This window comes from Branchiostoma floridae, chromosome 8 (assembly GCF_000003815.2).
Source record: "Branchiostoma floridae strain S238N-H82 chromosome 8, Bfl_VNyyK, whole genome shotgun sequence".
Classification (NCBI taxonomy): Eukaryota; Metazoa; Chordata; class Leptocardii; order Amphioxiformes; family Branchiostomatidae; genus Branchiostoma; species Branchiostoma floridae.
In genome coordinates, this window is record NC_049986.1 from 5,886,812 (window position 1) to 5,910,103 (window position 23,292).

At 38.8% G+C, this 23,292-nt stretch overlaps 1 protein-coding gene and 1 long non-coding RNA gene across 11 annotated transcripts in view; one reads left to right on the forward strand and one right to left on the reverse strand.

Annotated features, from left to right (window-relative positions):
* Positions 1-10,126: 10,126 nt before the first annotated feature.
* The window catches only part of LOC118420925 (erythrocyte band 7 integral membrane protein-like), a 62,953-nt gene continuing 49,787 nt past the window's right edge, over positions 10,127-23,292 (reverse strand). For 5 of the 10 annotated variants that reach the window (XM_035828011.1, XM_035828005.1, XM_035828010.1 and 2 more), the window contains 7 exons: positions 22,711-22,814; positions 21,321-21,393; positions 20,084-20,166; positions 17,569-17,772; positions 16,843-16,898; positions 15,635-15,713; positions 10,127-12,310 (listed from right to left, as the gene is read on the reverse strand). In XM_035828011.1, the coding sequence (XP_035683904.1) occupies positions 12,050-12,310; positions 15,635-15,713; positions 16,843-16,898; positions 17,569-17,772; positions 20,084-20,166; positions 21,321-21,393; positions 22,711-22,814 (860 nt within the window). In that variant the 3' untranslated portion in view covers positions 10,127-12,049. Of the gene's footprint in view, positions 12,311-15,634; positions 15,714-16,842; positions 16,899-17,568; positions 17,773-19,218; positions 19,302-20,083; positions 20,167-21,320; positions 21,394-22,530; positions 22,635-22,710; positions 22,815-23,292 lie in introns of all 10 variants that reach the window. The other 5 variants (XM_035828014.1, XM_035828006.1, XM_035828009.1 and 2 more) reach the window with 3 other exon arrangements.
* LOC118420926 lies at positions 14,655-19,869 on the forward strand. Its single transcript, XR_004831797.1, has 2 exons — positions 14,655-14,729; positions 19,107-19,869. It is a non-coding gene; the product is annotated as an uncharacterized LOC118420926 (long non-coding RNA).

Sequence of the window (23,292 nt, forward strand, 5' to 3'; positions counted from 1 at the left end):
TGCACTCATTACGCCACAGGAGGCTGCTATAGCCAATATTGACAGACGCTGATTGCATTTATATATAACATTTAGTAAGCGATTTATAGACAGAAGAGACAAAAGGTGTGCGGTCCAACTTTAGTAATGACTCTACTAGAAATCTAGACACCAGCTTCTTCTTTTTTGCTTTAAAGAGGTACAAAGGTATTTCTCAAGCGTTTTAACAATGTATTACTCACCTGGCTAACTTGTACTTGAAATTAAACAACAAGATTAATTCTAAAGACAAGCCTTTATGAACAGACCACAAAGCTTAAGTAGAACATAAAGTATACATAAATGCATATATCTGAACAGTAAATACTGTTCAAAATGCCAAGCTGCAAAGAAAATTGTGATTTTTTTCCGAGAAAGTCAGTTTTCAACCCTTATTATAGTACCAGGTACCCTGAGACCATCTGATTAAATAAAAAGATCAATGACGAGCCTACAGATATGTACCAAAAGCAGCATTTGAATCACCGAGGTATGCACACGTCAGATATTCCGCACTCCATACATTCTTGAGAAGACCTTGATGACAAAATGGCCGGCAGTCTTACGGTTAACCATTGGTTACGAATCTAGTTTCTCCGTATGAATCACAAATCACAATCACTTCATAATAAGCTGTTGAATGCCTGGATAGAAGGAACAAACTAAGTTAAAACTTACCTTGCCCACTGTAAATCTACGACACGACCTTTAAATTCTTTTTTTTTCAGCGCCACACTGCTGATATGAGAAGCCTGAGGAGCGAACAGCACAAAGACTTTGTACAGGCTGTCACTGGCTTATCATCTTCTTATTGTTGACTGACACTGATTGGCTGTTTAGCGATATGGTTAATGGTTGACAAAGAAAGAAAACAACTGTCGTGAAAAACAAGTAACGTTACACATATATTTATGCGACCCTGTGATAATGTTTAAACAGGGAACTGTGTTATTAGCTCTCTAAATACTTTATTCCTCAAATTATTTGGTTTGTGTTGCAAAATCTTTACATGTGGGCAAACCCATCTAAATTTATCTAGGCAACAAAGAGGGAAGGCAATCGATAATTTACTGCTGCCACCCGGCGTGCCTGCGAACATAGTGTGTTACGCAGAAGTGTATCAGGTTCTTTAACTTTCACCGTTGACCTTCCCTACAGCATGTCCGCCATTTTGTTTGTTTTCGTAAATTCATTTCCTACCGTCGGTAACTAATGCTATTTTCGGCAGTCTGCGGTGAGATTATCGCATCAGTTGTACAATAACCTGATAGGTAAGGCACTTATACAGTTTTTAACACTTATAATGGATCACAAAGACACCGAGATGACGCTGGGATTGGCGTGTTGTATGTTAAGGGACGTCAAACCTTAACCTTCGACAAGATTGGGAAAGGGGGCCGTCGTGAAACGTGTGAAAAATGTAAAATTCAATGTTATAGTCAATGCATAATAATAAGTGCCAAAGCGTAAATGTGTAGCCATCACATATGTCCGAGGACTTACCTTAGTAATCTCAGACTATAGCACATTCCGATAATCCCTGTCTGTGTTCAAATCCAAAATATAATCCCCCTCAGTCTGCGCAGTGGACCTCTCCATGTTTGTTACGGCTGCAGAATCCTCAAAAAGATGAGGTTGGCAGCCTTACCGAAAGAAGAAAAAAGAAAGAAAGAAGAAGATAGGAGGGTGGCAATCGAATTATCAGTTGTATGTGGATTATTACCACACTTAGGAACGTTCATAAAGGGGATGTAGGCCTGTGATGCCGTTAGGGGGGCTATTGCCTTGTTTTTTGAGGTTCTCAATACGAGGCACATACCAAAATAGATTTAAAGCCATCAAATGCTCAGAGCATTGAAACTTTTATAGGTGTAAAAACACAAACACAAATAATCTCCAATATAGTATATATACGTTTGCATCAGTTTTTGGATTCTCAGAGGATCTCAAGCAGATAATCGAATCTAAAAATGGTTTATGCTCGATAATATTCATAATTTTCTGTGTGAAGCCAAATAAAAGCTATGCTTACTATTACTAGTGACCACGTTCGACCGATGATTACCGTAGTAGGCCTGGTACTTATTTTTAAGACCCTTTTTTTATTTGATGTCGCTTTTAATCATGAGTGGTTACGATAGATAGATAGATTCGACTCTACCTAAATGAGAGATGTTTCCATTACAATTCATGCTAGGAGAGGCAACGTTTTGAATGCGATATTAAACAAAGTCTCATATTCCCTGTTTTGTTCTGTTAGATATGGACCGGCCAGCTTGGCCTCCTGTTGATGAACTGCCAGCTGGTAATCATGGAGGCGAGACAAACATATTGGACGAGGAAAAAGACACGGAAAAACAAGATGGCAAAAACGTCGACTGCGTAGAGCCGCAATTCACCAGACTTGATGAGAGAGTTGGAAATCCTACAGGTGAAGAACAATACAGATTTGACCCGTGTTCCTATTCTGTCGCCGAGTCTCACCTAACTGACCATACGGGGACACATGCAGACGAGAAACCGTACAATTTAGGCTACAAGTGCAACCGATGTGACTATGTTGCAGCAGAGAAATGCCGTTTAGACCAACATGTCATGATGAAACATACCGGTGAGAAACCCTACATGTGTGGAGAGTGTGGGTACAGAACGGCTTCCAGATCAGCCCTAACAAGACATATGAGAAAACACACCGGTGAGAAACCTTACAAATGTGACCAGTGCGACTATTCTGCTGCTCACAAAAACAGCCTGGACAGGCATATGACTAAACACACCGGTGAGATACCCTACATGTGTAAGGAGTGTGGATACAGAACGCCCGTCAGGTCTTACCTAGCTGTGCACATGAGAAAACATACAGGAGAGAAACCATACAAGTGTAACCATTGTGAATACTCCGCTGGACAAAAGGTAGATCTAGACCATCACGTTATGATGCGACATACGGGTGAAAAACCTCAAGTTTGCGGAGAGTGTGGGTACAGAACGGCTACTAGGTCGGCTCTAAGTAGGCATATGAGAAAACACACCGGTGAGAAACCTTATCAATGTGACCAGTGCGACTATTCTGCTGCACGGAAATCTGACTTGCACAACATTTAATGATGAAACACACAGGTGAGAAGCCCTACATGTGTGAGACGTGTGGGTACAGGACAGCCGACAGATCTCACCTATCCCGGCATTTTAGAACACACACTGGTGAAAAACCTTATAAATGTAACCAGTGTGACTACTCTGCAGCTCATAAAGAAAGCCTGGACAAACATATGGCTAAACACATTGGTGAGAACCCCAACATGTATGAAGAGGCCTCTTCTGACCCTTAAAAAAATGCAATCAGTGCCACAGTGTTCCTTCACAAAATGGTCAAGTACCCCAATCATGATAAAAAGCAACAGTGAGAAATGTTATATTTCTGGGAAGTGTATATATAGAAAGGCTGTTCGGTCAGACCTATTCAAACCTTTGACAAACATACCGATACTTTGAAATGTAGAGAGCCTGACCATCGTAACTGTCCTTTTCGTCCTGACGGACGCTCTACTCACCACCTATGGGCCAGTCTGTGAGCAACAATGCCAGCTAGACTTCGGCAGGGCATTCCACGTGTCTCAAAGCAAATTCCACTGCATGCTTGACCTTCACGTCAATATAAACACATTGCATCTTTAGAGGCTTGAGAAACTCTTCACATGTGCGGAAGCTGAAAAGATAGCTGACAAGTCCAATGTCGACAAATATATATACATATATCGGTTACAGATTAGAAACCCTGGCCAACGAACCCTGGAACTTCGTATACATGACTACTTATATGCCTTTCTTAAATGTATATGACAAACTATTATATGAGTAAGAAACTCCACAAGTGTAATGATTTTGAATTCTGCAGCCAAGAAAAAGAAAGAACTCCCGACGGTATAATCATGGAACTTCGTATACAGGACTACTTATATGCCTTTCTTAAATGTATATGACAAACTATTATATGAGTAAGAAACTCCACAAGTGTAATGATTTTGAATTCTGCAGCCAAGAAAAAGAAAGAACTCCCGACGGTATAATCATGTAACAGATGCAATGTATAAGAACTGTTGAAATAGAAATTGCTGATATCTTGATATCTGACAATTGAAATAGCTATTTATGGAGAACATATAAGACTATTAGAATATCCATTATTATACTCTAGAATATTATGCTGAAACAGTATGCTGTGTCAGGAATATATAACAATGCTCTTTTTTTCAGAAAGTTATTTTTATATTTTGTTCTTGTTTTATTCTTATTTTCATTTCATTATTTTATCACTATTTAACATCCTTTAACTACTATACTGTCATTTACATTGCTTTTATAAGTTTTTGTCTTGATTTTTTTTGTTAGTGATAAAGTTATGGTGCCATTGCGCATGCAAAACTCTTTGGCGTCATTTACAAAGAAACAACGTATGGCAAAGGTTTGCAGATGACCATGCCTACTCTAGCCTTGTCCCTCGACCTCAAGGTCCTTTGGGAGTGACAAGGTAGCAATTGAGATAAAGTGCGGTTAAATGTGTCGCAGTAAATGGGTCGACACCTCTGCATAAAGGCTCCGCCTGTCGAGATTCCTAAGTGCTTGGGTAGAAAGAAAGTGCTGAAAAGATCCAGGTGGAAACTGTCGCTGTAGCAGGGAGGAGAAAATGGCGCTCAAGTTGTTATGCCTTATGCCAGCTTTCTTCCATGGATCCATGGATCAATGGACGGACCTTTTAACCCAGCCCTTCCAAAGCCCCTTCCAAAGGCCCTTCTTTCCTTGCCGAGTTTCATAGCTTAGTTAGACAATGGCGAGTATTAAAACTCTCTTCTAGACGCATGTTACTGTATGTGGTCCAGCGCAATAAATCTACGCTTTAACTCACCATGTTTATATAAAGATATATCACAAATTGCATCAGAGGGAACTTATTTTGTAATGAAAAATAATGCATATTCATTGTGGGTCAAAAAGTTCTACAAAACCTGTTTAATGTGCCAATAATTCATCTGACATAAATTATGATAATGAGGTAAATTTCCAATATCCCCTAGTACACTCGGGGATTTTTGCTGCATTTCCTACTGAAGTTGCTAGGTGTCGCTCTCAGCAGTTCAGTCATGAAATACGCGGCAAGGCACAGCTTTTCTTAAAAGATTTCTTGTTTGTGTTGATTTGCTCCGTGGTATCCGTGGCTTGGTGTGCTACTAGTAACAGTACCAGTAACGCCACCGTCCATGTGTGGCGCGGTTTGGAGCAGTGTGCGTACACAATCGTCATCCCGAAAACTGACCCGGAAGTGTGCCCAGGAGGAAGAGATACAGTCGTCTTCTTACAGGTTTGGCCTCGTTTGATTGTAGACGAATATTATGTGGTGCATGTACCCAAAGACACAATTGAACCGCATGGGTACTTTAGTCGTACAATTGTTATACGTTTGCTGACTAAAGGCATTCACGTAATATACACTGTCAGATTATATCATTGACTACGTTAGAGCAAGCCTTAAAAATCTACAGTACCATAATCATCCGACTACCTACAAAAGAATCTCTCTTCTAGCAAGGCTGGCTTTTATTTCGGGGAAGCGCTAATTTTTTTCTCAACATGGGCTAAGGGAGTAGCCCAACCGAATATATCTATATCATATGAAAGTCCCCATGAGGTCCCTATTGACATTTTTTTTTCATACGCAGTCGTACGCATAACGCGCACCTTAATCGTTTTGTTCCAGTTCTAGATACGCGTACTACAGCGCTGTCCTCTGCATTCCTTTGCACTTAAAACTGGCACAGAACGATTGAGGGGCGTATGAGGTTCGTATTGTGCGTACGATTGCGTATAAATACTATGCCAATACAGATACGGACTTGTCATACATGAATGCTTCAAATACATATTCATGTGAGAGGGGATCAAATAAACCTATCCAGATACAAAGCTTGTACTCAGTACAAACGTGTTGCGTTACGATATGAGGCGTTTTACAGGGTATATGATATAAACAAACAAATCTGTGGGATTGTTGTCTTTAAGTGGCCCAGTCTTACAAAAGATGTCCCCAACATTTGACCCCGTTTAACAACATAGCCTTGTCCCACTGTCTTCATATGTAGTGCATGACCGAATAAATGGGACTATTGGTTATTTGAAGGTTATCTGCATAGTTTACGTAGTGACGTAAAGAAGTGACGCAGGCTAGGCTCTTTGTGAATGGTTGACCCTCACTCTATTTCGTCCATGTTTTCCGGCGACCCCTTTGGGGTCCACACGTTCGACCAAGTACGAACCACGTAAAGGTACCGTCAGTCACAGGAGCTTGTGTATCAAATACGTATGACTATGAGGCCCGTATTGACAATTATTATACGCAATACTCAGTTCGTACGTATCTCAGCCGTTTTGTGCCAGTTTTAGGTACTCGTGCAGAACCGTACTGTGCGTGGGCATGTGTACCTAAAACTGCATGGCCCAAAACGATTAAGGTACGTATGAGGTGCGTACTGTGCACACGACTGCGCATGAAATGGCAGTGCGGACCTCATATGGACTTGATATGCTCGTTCGTGTGACTAGTCACTAAGGTTAGCCGGGAAAGTCAGTTTCTGTGCTGGCCAGAAATTACTCTCCTAAATTAGAAAACATTTAGTCAATGTTGAAAGTCGGTCCCTTCAAAAATAAAAGCCATGAATTAGGGGGGATTGATTCGCATATGAGAATGTTATCCATAAAATTAACTTACTATGGCCGAACAAAACGTTGTCTGTCAACCCTTTGCGGTAACGTTTACTGACAAATGCAAATAACACATGGGGTTGACGGAGACACATGCATGTACTAAAACAAACCTAACATCACTCAAGTTCAGACCGAACATTTTACAAATACCAGCTGCACCAACAAGCCCCTCTTAAGTGTTAGTACACCCTTTACACTGGGATTTCGACAGTTCGGCACCACAGAGCTACTAACGCTGTATACTCCTACGAAGGTAATTTTGGTTGGAATTGCATTTTCTTTTGGAGGAGAAGTCTGCTTCAAGCACATTAAATACGAAAAGCTAGCAAGGCCCTCCCCTTAGAAAGAAACCCCTCTACAGACCGGAAAGATAACAGGCTGTTTCACAACAATGTGAGTTTGCATCCGTCAGTTCGCAACAAGGCAAGTCCTTTCGCAACTTTTGAATGTAATCAATTTTAATAGCCTAATAGTATTAGAAATCGTATTCCTAACATAATTATACTCCTTCCACGTAAACATCGATTCTTATTTTTTTATCGGTGCGAAAGACAACCCCGACGGCAGAGGAACTTGGGGCCGCATGGACCTGACAGCCCGATTATTTTCATACCCGGCGTGCATATGTAGGAGTATAATTATGTTAAGAATACGATTTCTAATACTATTAGGCTATCAAGATTTATAACGTCAAATGTTGTTAAACGACTTGTACCTTGTTGCGATAAAGACTTGTACCTTTTACGAAAGACCTGCCTTGTTGCGAACTGACGGTTGCGAATTGACATTGTTGCGAAACAACCTGTAACCCTACGGAAACATTACATTTTGCTAAACTATGTGCCAACGGGAGATACAGTAGGCGCAACAGCAACAAAGCGTAGTTGCAACGAATTTCTTTTTAAAAGAAAGAAATAATTTTGTTTATAAGTTGTGGTGCTACGCTGTCATAATTTTGACTAGCGTATCGTCATGTGTTTCTTCCATTCGACACCTGGAAAACCGCCTCAAGACACAAACATCCAATTCGATCGTTCTGCTGTCTTTTCAGACATGTCAATTAAATAGAACGAGGCCGAGTGCTTCATTACAAAATATAAGCAATTACACGGCTTGTGTATTTAATGTAAACTAGAGTTCGGGGACCTCATACCTCCATGAAATATTTATTGCTTTTTTGTGGATGGTATGTATGTTTATAGTCGGTTGTATTTGAGAGTAATGGTTATATAATATAAATGTTATGGGAAAGTAGTGGTGTATTTATTTAATGACACAGAGGATGTCCATCTGATTAGTAATTATCAAAATGTGACACTTAATTGTGTAATGTGCGTTTAAGAGGTCGACGGCATATGGTAGCGTGGTGTTCCTTAAGCTTGATGTTTGGCATTTAAAATGTCTAAGGTTGTCAGCATTATTGAGGTTCGACTATGTGCCTCAGAGCTGTGTGGTGGGAGGAAGTTGGGAAACTCAGAAAGAAGAAGGGATGTGGCCAACTTTAGTCAGATGGTGATTTGATTTTCCACCAATATGTCATAACATCAGCTGTTCACACGGTACAAAAACGAGATGCACACTTTCCTCTGACAGCCCTACACCAACTGTAAGATGAAGACTTGGCGCCAACCCCGTCTGATAAAAAACAAGTACCATTACAAGTTCGTGAGTAATCATCTACACAGACAGAGACACATAACATAAAATATAACCTCCATTCCATGACATTTCATGGAGGTAACAATATGCCTCTATCCATTTTCAGGACTTAAGGGCCACTGTTGATGACTTGTCCTTAAAGCTGGAAAACGTGAAGGCGAAGCTTTGGTCTTTAGAGGAGAGACAATAAAGGGCGACCAACTCAACGTCTTTTCCACCCTCCCCAAAAGTTTTCATGCAGGAACAAGAAAGAAGCCAACAGATTCAATTGCTTAAAGAAGACGTCGAGTCCTTGAAAGTTGAAACAGTCCTCAACAACAAGCGTGGTTGAACATGAATCAGAACAGGTGATTCGTCCAACGTTGCCAACGACGGATACAGAACGTATCGTTCCTCCGATGTTTTGTACGACTGAGGCTACAGGTGAAGAGGAACTGCCACCTACCATTCCCCCATGGCTAAATGATGAGTTAACTGAAAGACCTGTGACCGAAGGTACTATCTTCTTACAGATAGAACGCAGATGATGCGACGGATATAGACCATGATGTCTGGGACAGCCCCAGTACTGACGGTATAAAAAGTGAAACACTGTTGTGCATATACTATAACTATATACTATAGAGAAAAGAAAATTAGAAAAAATAAAGAAACATTAAAAGGAGACAAACATAAAAATACTTTTGTATTGACCAACAAGGATTTATGAAGGGGGTGGGGGGGTGGGGTGGTTCTGTTGCATTGTTTTAACCTCAGATAGTTTTACATCAAATTCCGTATCCTGATATTCGGGTACAAACAAGCATTTTTATTGTACTTTAAATATATTTGTATTTGTGTGTGTGTGTGGGGGGGGGGGGGGCATAGTGTGGGGGCCGGGTGGTGGTGCTGTAAGTACTACGTTTCTTGTACTACAATGTATTTGTTTTCTCATTGTGTTGTTTTCTTCACTTTTCGAAGGTTATTACCGTAGTGACTACGGTGAAGATCTCCAGTACGGCCGTATAGGTGGTCAGGGCGACGACTGGACAGGCCATAAATACCCTAAATGGTATGAATGTGGAGTATCCATCCCGTAAGGGGTCGATTGAACACATCAGATTGTTCTGGCCATATGTTTAATTAGCATTCTGAAGTAAAAAGTAAGACGAACAAATTCAAAGTAACTATAAAAAGGCATTCGCAACTTCCCATCTTTATTTGCAAAAAGGCTCGTTGGTCTCTTTAGCAGTTTTGGTGACATTTGTGTAAAGGTAAAATATACGCTTCTGATTTGGACAATATCCCTTTATTGTATCATATATATTCTGCATACATATTTTAGACCTTCTGCGTAAGCATCAGCCATTTGATTTTAGCATTCCATAGTTACGTAACGGTTTAGTAGTCATGTACGCTATCGAATATGTGTAAAATAATAATTTTCAGGGGGTATCTGTTCCTTTTGATTTACTACCTGGATTTCTAAGTAAATCACATTGTCAGTAGCAGTGTCACCCTGGGTTACAACCTCCGTCATAGAAATAGCGGCAGCCAACCAGCGAGCCCGGTTTCATTTTGATGACGTGGGTTACACTTTATTTTCATAAAAACATTTATTATTCACAAATAAAATCAAATGTTCATATATTATATTAACATTATCAATATGCTGCAATTACACAAGTAATTGATAGAGGCTACAACAATGTTATAGGACAGACAACAAAGGTCCAAAGTAATCGTTTTATTTCTTGCCCATGTAGCAAACCACTTGTGTATTCGATTACAATATCGTATGTGAGGCATGCCTCATGCAGTGTATTCTCTTAACAGATGTGATTTAATACCTCTACATTTAAGTGCTGCCCCCTAGCGGATTGCTTGAAATGTACAATGTTTCTAGAGCGCTTATAAGCAAGACTCTAAACAGTATCATAAGACACATTGTAGCTTATGAAAGAAGACCTCAAATCTTTGTGTGCCGCAGTTTCTGATGTAATGTGTACATCATTTTAGTACTCAGGATTATGCTATATAAATAACACGTACGCTTTTAGTATTGGTAATGATATTCATAAAGTACACATGTAGTAGAAATTCTGCAGTGTTCATACTGCTATATAGATGATGTGTATCAATAAACTAGTTATACCGGTGAAATTGTGTCATAGAACATCTCATTTCGTTACAATGTTATGATAGCATATAAAAACATTAAGCATAAACTTTTTCAATTCTGTGCGCACAACATTTCACCTTTAATACTACGGACACTCGGAAGGTTTATTACAAAAAATCCTCTACGCTATCTCGATGTTATTTGTGCTAAAACGTGTTACAATGTATACTCTACAACAGGCGTTGCATTTTCCAAACCCTTTGTTTTACTCATCATTTGCATTCGGTAACTTTATTCTTTCAATGAGAAAATTCATTTGCACATTATAATTGGTTTGTTGGTTACCATATAAATGTGTATACAATGTATGTTCATGCAATTGACACAAGCACAATGTCAATGTAATTTCATGAAGCAATATATACCCATATCTATATATACAACATATATTTTCGGACCAGCGTCTCTGTCTTTGTGAATGCCCTTCAACTGCATGGTGCAATGAATTTTATGTACTAAATAAAACTTAACACTGTTAACGTTCACTATAAAGGTGACAATAATGTAAATAGCCCCCCAAAACAGTTATAATGATTCAATTACAATACTATACAATAGATACAAAAAGCCGGAAACAGTCTATTACTGACATACATGTATGTTGAGCTACATTTACCATATATGAACAATATGATTTCATCTAACGAGTTAAAAAACACACATATAGCCACACCCTTGAGCAATATGTGCAAACATTTATTAGAGATATAATTATAAAGTTATTTGTCTTGGTATTATTCATTATATGTATATTTCTCACCAGCACACATGACAGGCATTATTGTTACGGGAATGAACTAAGATCCCGCCAATTTGTGTTACTAGCATAAGATATTACAGTAGAGTTTGAAATGTAGATCTCACCATACGGAATCGTTTGTCTTATCGTGTCTCTCTTCCTCCTTTTCCTCCCGCGTGCTTCTCTTTTACAAGACTATCTGTGACGTCAGTTCTTCCGTGACGTAGCCAAATGGTCGTAAATGGGATAAAGGTTGATGTCGCATTAAGATGTTAAACACATGTTGAAATAAGATTTGCAGTACTTTGAGGAATATGTTTTTAAAAAGTAATTAGCTTTGTTATTTTAAAATCATAAAGCCCATTAATTAAAATTGCAACATGGTACGTCGTTACTAAATACTTATGCTTATCAGCAAAAGAAATCTGAACGTGAAAATGTAGTGAACATAACTATGAATTACAGCCATATGTTCAAACTCCCAGATGATTTGGGGTAGATTTAGGAATTGTCGGAAAATACAGAGGTGTAACTGAATTTGACTTGAAATCTAAAACAATGTTGTACAACAAATATGGCTGAAACTTTATCTTCGATTTAACCTACAAGAAATGATTTTGAAAGATAATTAGCGACAACCAATCCCCAACTTGCTACGCCACATGTTATTCAGGAATATCATTTTCTCCAATCTCCGTTGTTTTGTGTGGACTCTAGACGCCTGGTGGGGTGTCAGCGTGAGATCCCGGGTTCTGACCAGCATTCATGTGGTGGTTCCCGTTAGACCCAAACGGGAGAATGCCTCTCAGTAGGTCCACGGGGAGAGGGAAGATGATGGTGGAGTTCTTCTCGGCGGAGATGGCGTTCAGGGTCTGGAGGTACCGGAGCTGGAGAGCGGCGGGAGACTCGGAGATCACCTCCGAAGCTTCCTTCAGGGCTCTCGATGCGTTCTTCTCTCCTTCGGCAGCGATGACCTGAAATGATTTCGCATAATTTGTACTTCATTGTAAATGTTGATTTATTGAAATTGCAAATAATGCAATATATGGCAACGCAGGCAGCTTAGCTGGTATTGGGCGCCAACACATACATATATTTATACTTCTAAAAAATATTAACTCAACTTGTTAAATGTATATTTCAAATGAAACACCTTCTTGGGTATGTTTGAAACTTTGGGGTCTGAGGTCTATGTCAGATAACTATATAGTCCATGGGCCAGCACCCGAAATTTCACATATCGGTACCCTCCGGGGTGGCAAATTCTCCTTGTTATTTTTGAATAGTAGAAGGCCTGTGGCATATATTTTGACGTGATAGCCATTCTGGTATGGTAGCTTTCTACCGGCTATCAGCCTTCAAACCTATCACCACCTAAATGATCTGGAATTTTCGTGTCTTAAACAAGGGGGAGGGGCAAAATATTAAACATCAATATTTTTCAATGAAAATTCACATGCTAGTAGAACCTGTTAAGAGGATCATAAAAATATTTTTAGATTTTCGGTTTTGTGATTCAACACAAAATTATGACCGCCTAAAATCAGATTTTTTGACGATTTTCTGGTGAAAAATATATACTTTATTTTCCAATATCGTTCATATATTCACATTACCTATGGGGCCTTGCCTGATGAGTTAGACTTACCGTCCATATCATTCCCTGCATATTAAACTTTAAATGATCGAAATCCGTCAATGAAATCCGGAGATATGAATGTGTGAAGAATGACACATCTGCCAGCTGATATAGTGACAATATCGTTGCTAAGGCTGTTGCTAAGGCTGTTGTAAAGGAGGTTTCAGATCGTGCTCCACAGCAAAACTGATACAAAGAACTTACTTTTCTGTAGTCTTTTGCTCTGATTACATCAGTAGAAGTACAAGGAATAGTGTTAAAATGTTTAACATTTAACAGATGCAGAAATGTGTTTATTTACGTCATTTCTTTCAGAATCATTAGCAAAACTGTTGCTAAGGCCGTTGCTAAGGGGGTCCTCAGTCATGTTTCAAGCAAAGAACAGCAGATAGGCAAGTTGTCTGACACGTGATTTTGCTCCTGTCATCTTGTAAATCATGAATAATTGTGAAAAATATCATAATTGATTAGAAATGTTAATTTGGGCTCTACATGGGGGTTATAAGGATACCTGAAAATGAATTACCTTCATTTTACACATTAAAAATGCTCTTTTACGTCATTTAATAGAAGCCTGACTAAAATTCACAGCGTATATCTGGTATATTGTACACAATGAAAAAGGCGGTCATAATTTTGTGTTGAATCACAAAACCGAAAATCTAAAAATATTTTTATGATCCTCTTAACAGGTTCTACTAGCATGTGAATTTTCATTGAAAAATATTGATGTTTAATATTTTGCCCCTCCCCCTTGTTTAAGACACGAAATTTCCAGATCATTTAGGTGGTGATAGGTTTGAAGGCTGATAGCCGGTAGAAAGCTACCATACCAGAATGGCTATCACGTCAAAATATATGCCACAAGCCTTCTACTATTCAAAAATAGCAAGGAGAATTTGCCACCTCGGAGGTACCAATTTTTCCTCTGGCCCATGGACTAATAGTAATAGTATAGCTTGATTGGCCTGACTGGTTTACATGGAAGTACCATAATTTTTTTGTTCAAACATCTTTGTCCAAAGTATCCTCCTACCCAAAAATCAAAATCAGATATTCCATTCTTGAGGTACCCTCTTCAATAATTTTATACAAAACTGCCCCTAAAATTCTATAACTAGCCACGGGGGGGGGGGGTACCAATGTCTTCCTGAGCACAAGAGCTATCTAACATTTGAATTCGAAAAATAAGTGAAATATCCCCTTCAGACACAATCATATGTCAAGACATTAAGATCCGTTGCAGTGTCTAGGAAATTCCCCAGGGGGCCCAAATCCAATCATTTTTAGTGTATGTCATATGCCTTCAACACTCCAAATGTAGAATCTATCCATCTATCCAATTAGACCAAAACAATTATTTTTCAATAACAACAGACAATTTCTAGATGTCAAGATTTACGAATAAACGTTTGTAGCTTTCATTATATGTACATTGGAATGCCCTGATATGCTAAGACTTGGCAAAGGTACCCCTGCCAGGAAGTCATGATAAGATTGTAATGACATTGACATGAGCTAAAGTGCGACTAAAAAGGCTGTAATTGGGTGATAATTGGTATGCCCCCAAACCTTGCCCCTCTGTTTTGCATTCCCATACGCGCTAATTGAAACCGTGTTAGGCACCCCCTGAGCTCAAGTCAGTTAGAACATTCCAAAATGGCGGACTACACCAGAGATTTCACGACACGGCAGTCAGCCCGTCAGAGTGTCGTTTGAAAATAGTTTTCCAGCAGTTTACAGCCCGGTGCCCGGTGATCATTTTATCATTACTTGTAGGAAGACAAATATAAAAGATTACCAGGCTTTGTCAACATATATTACTTAGAATAGCCAACAATGGACATAATCTTTGCTGATGACCTACAATGGTCTTATTTTTGGTAACAGAATGGTTGGTTAACCTCCATAAATGTGAATGAGGCGAGAACATTTTTAGCCTTATAAATCATTACTTTCTTTCCTTATAAATGTCTAAAAACCGGCTTTCGCCCTCTTGCTATTTTAAGTAAAACATTGTTGACTAAAATCTGTACTTGAATGAAAGTGGTGGGTCATTATTTGCATATGTGGGCTGTTTGACCACCCCCCTCCCCATCACTTGCCTTCTGTCAGTGTAAAAGCTCCTTGGTAAACTACCTCAAATTGTGTTTCAATCAGTTTCATTGAAATGGTATGTACCAAATGCGTGTGTTGTTTTTTAGCTCTGAAAATGATAAAACGGGCAATAAGACTGTATGACGTCATCCATATGGCCCGAAAAATCATATTTAGTATTCTTTCCTGTCCAGCTATCATTATTCGTTATCACTCAATTATTTTTTAATTCATTAATGAAAAAAAAGACAGCGTAAGGTCAAAATGCCAATGTAGCATTAGAGGAAACCTTGAAGGTGGTATCTCACTGCACTTGGGCCACCGATGCCGCACTTTTGGGTTTGCGTACTTCGGCACTGTTGTGATGTTTTCACCATTTTTTTATAGTTACGTACTACGTAATACGTAAAAGCATAACTTAGAAGACAACAAAATACACAAAACGTACGAAAATTCGCTCTTTATTTATGAAATTCGTCGAGTAATCTTTCGAACCCCGCACTACCGCACCGGTGCCCCAAGTGCAGAGACATACAACCAAAGTAAGAAAGAATAGACGGACCTTTGCTCTGGCTTCACGAGTTGCTTCCGCTTCCGCAGCCATTGCGCGCTGAAGTTGCACAGGAAGGCGCACGTCTTTACTGTTAGATAGGAGACAAGTCAACAAAATTAGAACGTTCATTCTCAATACCAAGAGGTTTGATTAATCATCAGAAATAGACAACAACGTCTTCATTATTTTTTGAAAACATATCCAATATGTTTCGAAGCGAAGCAATATTTCCTTTAACAAACTCGTTGTTTAATTTGTTTTCATAAGTTGTTTCAAAGAAAAAAATCTTTTATATGTGGCAGAGTTGGACGTCTGCAACGGTGATTTGAGTCTGGCAATAGTTGCCAACAATAGAAAATCATTTATTTCAAAGCAAGGGCAGATTGAATTGTTTTTATACGCTCAGTAAAGTTTGTGCAATTGTAGATATGATATAGTGGGAATGATAAAACTGGACTTGTAAAACCAAGATATTTTGTGACGATCTACTCACCCAGTTTCTGTAAAGAAACCATCTATCAAACATTTTTCATATGGAGTTCGTTTAGTATATCCTTAAGTAATTACAAATTTTGATTACTTTACGGTCTAGCTTCTCCTTCACACCATAGCGGAACATTCTTTCACAGCCCACAGAGGTTAGAAAATGACATATTTGTTAGCCACAAAACACAAACTAAGGACAGGCGGAGATGGAATGACAGTGGCAGAGATGTAGCCCACTCATGTCGTCGTTCCAAAGGGCGGTAAACGCAAGGGAAACGTTCGCCTGATGACATATGGTGGTTCCTAACACAGTTTATCAGCACTTCTAGCGACAGCTGTTGATGTTGCAGGTATTTTTCATAGCTATGTACACTTTTACATTTCCATATTTCAACATTTTTATTCAACGCTATTGCAATGGTTTGATATGAAGGGAACCTTGGTATAAAGACCCCTCCAGAAACAGAGCCTTTTAATTGATCCCTTTGGATTAAAAACGGTCACATTTAGGAATCGTTCCAGGAATTTATCTAATTTCGATAAAAAATAATTCTTACGTTCGCATAAATGTTTTTTTTGTGTACTCTGAATAACTGCTCTCGCTCTCTCAACGCTGTGCTTTGGCATGAACAGTTACGTAACCCTTACACTGTTTGTAACCATTATGTAATCAGGCGAATCTTTCCTTTGCGATTCTCGCCCCTCGGATGAACAGGACTTATCGTACTTACACCTCCACTCGCTCCACCTTCACACCCCAGGCATCAGTAGCTTCATCCAAGGCTGTCTATAGAGGACACACAAAGGCAGAAAAAACTCAGAACAACACACACAGACGCCAGCAACAGCTCACAAATCAACGTACTTACATCTCCACGCGTTCGACTTTAACTCCCCAGGCATCGGTAGCATCATCAAGGGTCGTCTGAAACAAATGCTTCATTAGTGCCAACGAACATGATTGTTTCATTGGTTAAAAAGTGCTGCAAGATTTTGTCGAGCTGAGCCCGTTTATATACGGGATGGACATATCTAACCCTTGCCTCATGCTGAGCTGAATTGTTATGAGTTCCTGTACTTCTCAAGTAAAAGTTGCATACCACTACAAAGCCCATCAAATATGGGAGTTAATCTGCAGCAGCATCGCAGAACAGCTAAAGTTTTACTTATCTTATGAAGCCATCAGCTCTAGGAGGTTAAATTGGCCAAAAAAGTAGCCAGCAGGACAAGGGTTAACGTAGAACGTGAAATGAAGTTCCCGTGTTTTAGGAGAGCCGTATTTCAAGCACGTTAAAGAACACTTCGAAAAAGTAGACTTCGTCTCGGTGTGAATAGATCAAACCTTACAGTCTGGTCTCCAGGTTGACGTCTTGAAAAAATGTTAGTTACCTGTTAAATGAAAACTTCCACAAATTTGCTAGCTACTATTGACACGTGTATGACCAAAAATGCATTACCTGCATTTGGTGACTGATGTTCTCTCTCTCGGTCAGAATCTCACCCAATGTCTTTGTACCCAGAACGTTACGTAGTGTAGTGGCCGCCAGGAGACGAGTCGATCGCTGAGCATTCTCCACATTGGTGACGGAGATAGTTGCGTTCTGAACACGGTAGTATACAACGGCGTCCACGGCTACGGTTACGCTATCTTTCGACAGAATCTGAAAGAGAAGTCGTTGGCATCGGCCCTCCAAGTGACTTTTTATGCAGTGTATAAATCTTTGCCCGCTGACACGTACAATTATTCGGTACGATCTAAACAAACTTCAATTTACTAAATCCCTTGCCAAAACGATTATGAAAGTTCTAACTGCTAATTCATTTCATATAAGCCAAAGATCTTAAGATGTATATTAACCCATATAGTAGCTGTAGTTTATGTAGATTTCTTGATGTATGATAAAAAAACAACAAAAATATATATTGAGTTGGATTGGAGAAAAAATTGCTGTGTGTTTAAAAATCCTTATATTATCCAATGTTTGAATTATAGACATTAAGAAATCATGAACGGAACCATGTGCATTGAGTGTGCCTTTTCCATCTGTAATCTATGACAGCCCCTTAATTTCTGACAGTCAATCTGCCATTTTTTAATATCAAAATACTTTTATTAGACTGCATGTAAGTTAAGTAGAACTAGTGGCAGTTGGTATATTTCAAGCTGTCTAGCTGCAATGGTAATTTGCCCTTTTCGGATAAATCTGCCAATAAGTGCTTACCTTTTCAGCAGGCTTTGGCTGCAATGATATATTCTACATGTACGCATCTTAAAACGTGTATATTATGAATATATCTTAAAACGATTAAACATTCATATAGATGCATAAATGTAGCTGAAATATCATGAAAACCTCATTGAACTCAAGTCGTGAAGATCCTTAAAATTCACCATTTAAAGGACGACGATTTCAAATACAACATAAATTGAGGCATGTACATTTCAAACCTAATTGTCTTATGCCAAATTTGACTGCATCCAACAACTGACGCATGCTGTGCTATATATCATATGGAATACAAAGTAAGAAGCAGCAGCAAAATAAGATAGTAAATCATCAACGTAGAGTAGCATTGTTTGATGATGTGCTTGAAGTGTGTTCCTTATTGGACCGAAGAACTGTGCGTTCTATTTGCATAGTGTATAAAGAAGCGCAGTTGTAAGTAAAAGTCAAATATCAAAGACAACTTGTAATTATCTTATTACTCAGTAATAAATGAAAAAGGGCATGCACAGTCTATGCAGACGTTCATAGACCGAATCTTTACAGGCATAGGCAATATTCAATTGTACAAATCCGACACATTTTTAGAAAGATAACAATAATTTGCATAAGAATCTATGACAAATAGTTATGTAACATGCTTTTATCAACAATTTTGTCAGCAGTTTATGTAATGATACAAACTGGACTTCTCAGTAACGGAGAATGATTGCAATTTTATTGTATTCAATATTCAGTCCAGTGTTTTATTGCTTTGCTTCCATTTGCAGTTGGGCTATTGAGGAGACAATATGTGGAGATATTGGTCTCCCAACTAGCGAAAACAAATGGAAGGGTGTGATGGGGGAAGTTACGACACCTGCATAAACGGCATGACCCTACCTCTTGAGGAGGCACGTCAAAGGAAACAGTTCTCAAGTCGACCTTCCTGTAGGAGTCGGTGCAAGGAAGACTGAAGAATATACCTGTGGGAACACCATGCAACGATGAACCGCTGTGCCTGTGAGGGAAAGTACGGTGGGTGCGATTGAATGGTGGAAAAGTGTTATTCACCGACCCTTGTGCAGTTTAAGTGCGCATTCTACAAAACGATGTACCGTTAAGCAAACCAGAATTTGAAATCAAAACTCCTGAAGGTCAAATAGAGAGTGTTACTGATGATGACAGCCACGTCGTTCACCTTTCAAAGCCATCTCATAAAATATTAAAGGTATTTCAAAAATCGTTCATGGACCACTGAGATCTACCAATCGTCTTCCAATAATTTCTAAGGTCTTCCAGTGATTCAGAGGTATGAGAAACATTCCAATGATCCCCAAAGCATTTTTAAGGTCATGACATGCAATTTTATCAATGATCTAAAGTGAATTCTGAATTTTGTTCGTAATCTTAAAAGTATTTCAACATTTTTGTTAAGTAATATGTTTCCGTGCTATTCGGGAATTTTAAAGATTTTTGAGTATTTTTAGAATGATTTTTATAGTTTTCTTTTTCAATGTTTTACTAGGTATTCAAAATTCATTCAATGAGCTTGAAGGTACAGTCTCTTTTCATTATTGTCAAGGTTCTCTATTGTTCTTTGTTATGGTTTAAGTATTCTCTTTGCTCATTGGGTTCCCAACGGTGCTCGTCCTGAAGAAATGGGGCCTTAGAAAGGTGTGTGTAGCAGATGATAAGGACATGTCCTCATCACGTTTCCACCATTGTGAAAGACACCACCATACCAAAGGTTTTTAAAGATATCTACCTCCTGAGGGGGTACATCAAATGTTACTGTCCGCATGTCCACGTTGCGATGCGTCTCCACACAGGGAAGCATAAAGATCAGCCCTAAAGATTTTAAAAGAAGAGAACACATGCTATCATCATTAGCAGTGTTGTACAGTGGACTTATTAATTGAGGTTGCAGAGAATGTAATACGAGGGGCATTCAATAAGTAATCCACCTGACCCACTTTCAGTTGTTTGATCTAAATAAAATTTTGCATGTGTAATGAGTCATATCTCTATGGGTTATGTTGCAAAAAACAGCTCTGAACTAATTGCGGTTACTGATTTACTGGTGTTTGAACTGAGTCAGGTGTGAAATAGACCAGGTGTGAAATGGAGCAAGTTGAGTGTCGCGCAGTGATCCGGTTTTTGTATTTGAAAGGACGCACACCAAAGGGGACTTTTGATGAAATGAAAAAAAAACTTATGGTGATGATGCCCCATCATATGGCCTTGTAAAACGCTGGCATCCTGAATTCAAACAAGGCCGGAAGTCTGTGGAAACAGCTCCCAGACCTGGTCGTCCCTCTTCTGCCATTAATGAGGCATCTGTCGGAGGACCAACCTGGGATGTCCTACAAGAACGGTGTCCAGAGCTACATCAAATGATGGGAGAAATGCAAAACTCTGGGTGGTCCCTATGAAGAGAAAGACTAATAACTGTGCCAAGTTTCATTAATCTCCTGCTATGGGAAATGGGTCAGGTGGATTACTTATTGAATGCCCCTCGTACATTGGCAAACCCAGGCAGCTTAGCTGATATTGGGTGCACATTTGCACATGTCCAAACCAGTATGATCAGGTTTGAATTAGTTATAAAAGATAAGCAAGTGGCATTACATTTTCTTGACTTTATCATTTTGAACTGCTGTTTAGATCAGCTTAAAGTCAAGACTAAAGAAAGAAGGTCTTCTTAATGTATATTTCTTTCAGTAGTGCCATCGTGTTTTGTAAGAAATAACTGTGTAAGGTTTATTCAGATGTAACGTTCGAGTGTTTGATTTTGTATCATTTTTGGCAAGGGCAATGATTAAAGAATGCGCAAGATTATCAACGAATACTTAACAGCCAAAAAAAAAAAAACCTCAAGATTTGGTCTACATACCAGAGAGTCAATATAAATTCAGACTATCAATGCAAACAGTAATATGATATGAAGAGAGGATAAGCTGCTATCGATAGCATTTTTATCAAAGAAATAATCAGTACATTACCAGGCCCTTTGGCTCCCCCTGGAACCAGCTGGCCAAGTCGGAATATCACAGCTCGCTCATATTCCTGGACAACCTATAAACAGATAATGTGGTGTTCACCACCAGTAAGTATGAACCCACTCCAAAGCTTATCGCTTTTTGAAACGTTCAAATTAAATCACAGACGTCATTTCTTGCGCTGAAATAAACCAAATGTGTTTGTTACTCTGACTGTTTATAACTAAATATTAGATATCAAAATAGAAGGTGATTTAAAAGATATATGATGATGAGCAACACTAAATACCTACCATATGCAACAAAAAATGAAATAAGTGCATATCAATTTCTTCTGATGATCTGATTACTTCTGACTATAGGAAACAAAGTTTACAGTTATCTTCTATCATGCAGGCATTTGGAATAATTTCAAAATAAATCTAAATTTCTAACAATATAAGCATTTGAGTAAAAGCATTTGAGTAAAACATATTTACATTGTTATCTTGAAAGGTTTAGTAAGTAAAGTCTGTAACATGAAATCATAATATGTACGTATAATATTACTTGTTATCATCTTGGTATTCTGGCAACCACTTTCGTTATTCATGCATAAGAATGATTTTTGTAGGAAACTATACATTAGTAAGCCATGCTACATGTGCAAAGTGTTTTCAACTAATATCATAATCTACTATATTTAGATTACTTGTCGTATAATACAAACCTGCCTTGGTGTATTTTGTTAGTTGAGGGGGATATGTTAGTATTTGAATAACTGGCAAAATCAAAACGTCAAATGTAATTCAAATAATCAGTGGTTTTTAAACTTCAGTTTTTTGCATGACATATTTTGACGGTGAATTTGTGATATCTTTTGGAATATGGTAATAACCATAATTTCCATTAATTCTATATTTTTTAAATTTTTTTTTCAAACAAAAGAAAGTATCCATGTTTTGAAGGAAGCAATGGTGAGCGTGATATTCAACAAAATCATGTCAATTTGCTTGTTTTTCAGAAGAAACATTATTTCATATCGAGGGCAAAGTGATAAAACCAGAGTTTTTGAGATTTTAAAGAAATAAGCAAAAGGGAGAATTTGCTGACTCTGAGACACTTGGTTTTGAAAGCTTGCGTCCAATCTGGTGTGGTTGCAGTGATGAGAAAGAAAATCCAGTAGTGCTTTGAAAAACCACCTGGCGAATGGGGCACGTTTTCTCTGCCGTACCTTGATGCAGAAACAGAGTGAAATGGGGAAGGTGGCGATGGCCATGATGTAGGCGAGGAGCACCAAGACGTATCCGCACAATCCAAGCGGCTCGGGCTCGCCCGCTGTAGGATAAGAAACAATACCTACTGGTGAGCACTACGTGGGACATGCAGGGTGGGGTTGTACACTTATACACACCTTTATAAAGAAGCAGAGTGAGATGGGAAACGTGAGAACGACAAGGATGTAGGAGAAGAACATCAGGATGTAGCCGCACAGACCCATGGGTGCGGGCTCCCCCGCTGCACGGGAAGAAAAGAAAACATTACAGCAAATGTGGGATTTGCCGGTTAACATAATAATAAGCACTTTCATGGATCCAATGACGTATGCGCAAGTCAAAGTTGAAGGCCCCTGAGACATAAACAATCCACTTCGACATAAACAAACCATTTCTATGCAACAGCCCGGCGAATGCCATACAAAAATTAAATTGTGCTATAATATATAATATTATGAATAATGAATTTGAAAGGAGACCCTTGAAAATAAGTTACGAAGTAAACTTATGGGACCAACCACACAGATGCATACTTAGCAAACTAAATATATGCCTCAAGGCAAGGGCTGTATGCCATTTGGGGCTTTCATAATTGACCTCTGTATGCGCAATAGGATCCATGAATCGGCCTTTCAATCAATGCATCAAACACAAACAAAAACAAAACAATGTAACGGTGCATACATGATCCGTTTGGCGTGCAGGGATTGCATAAGTAC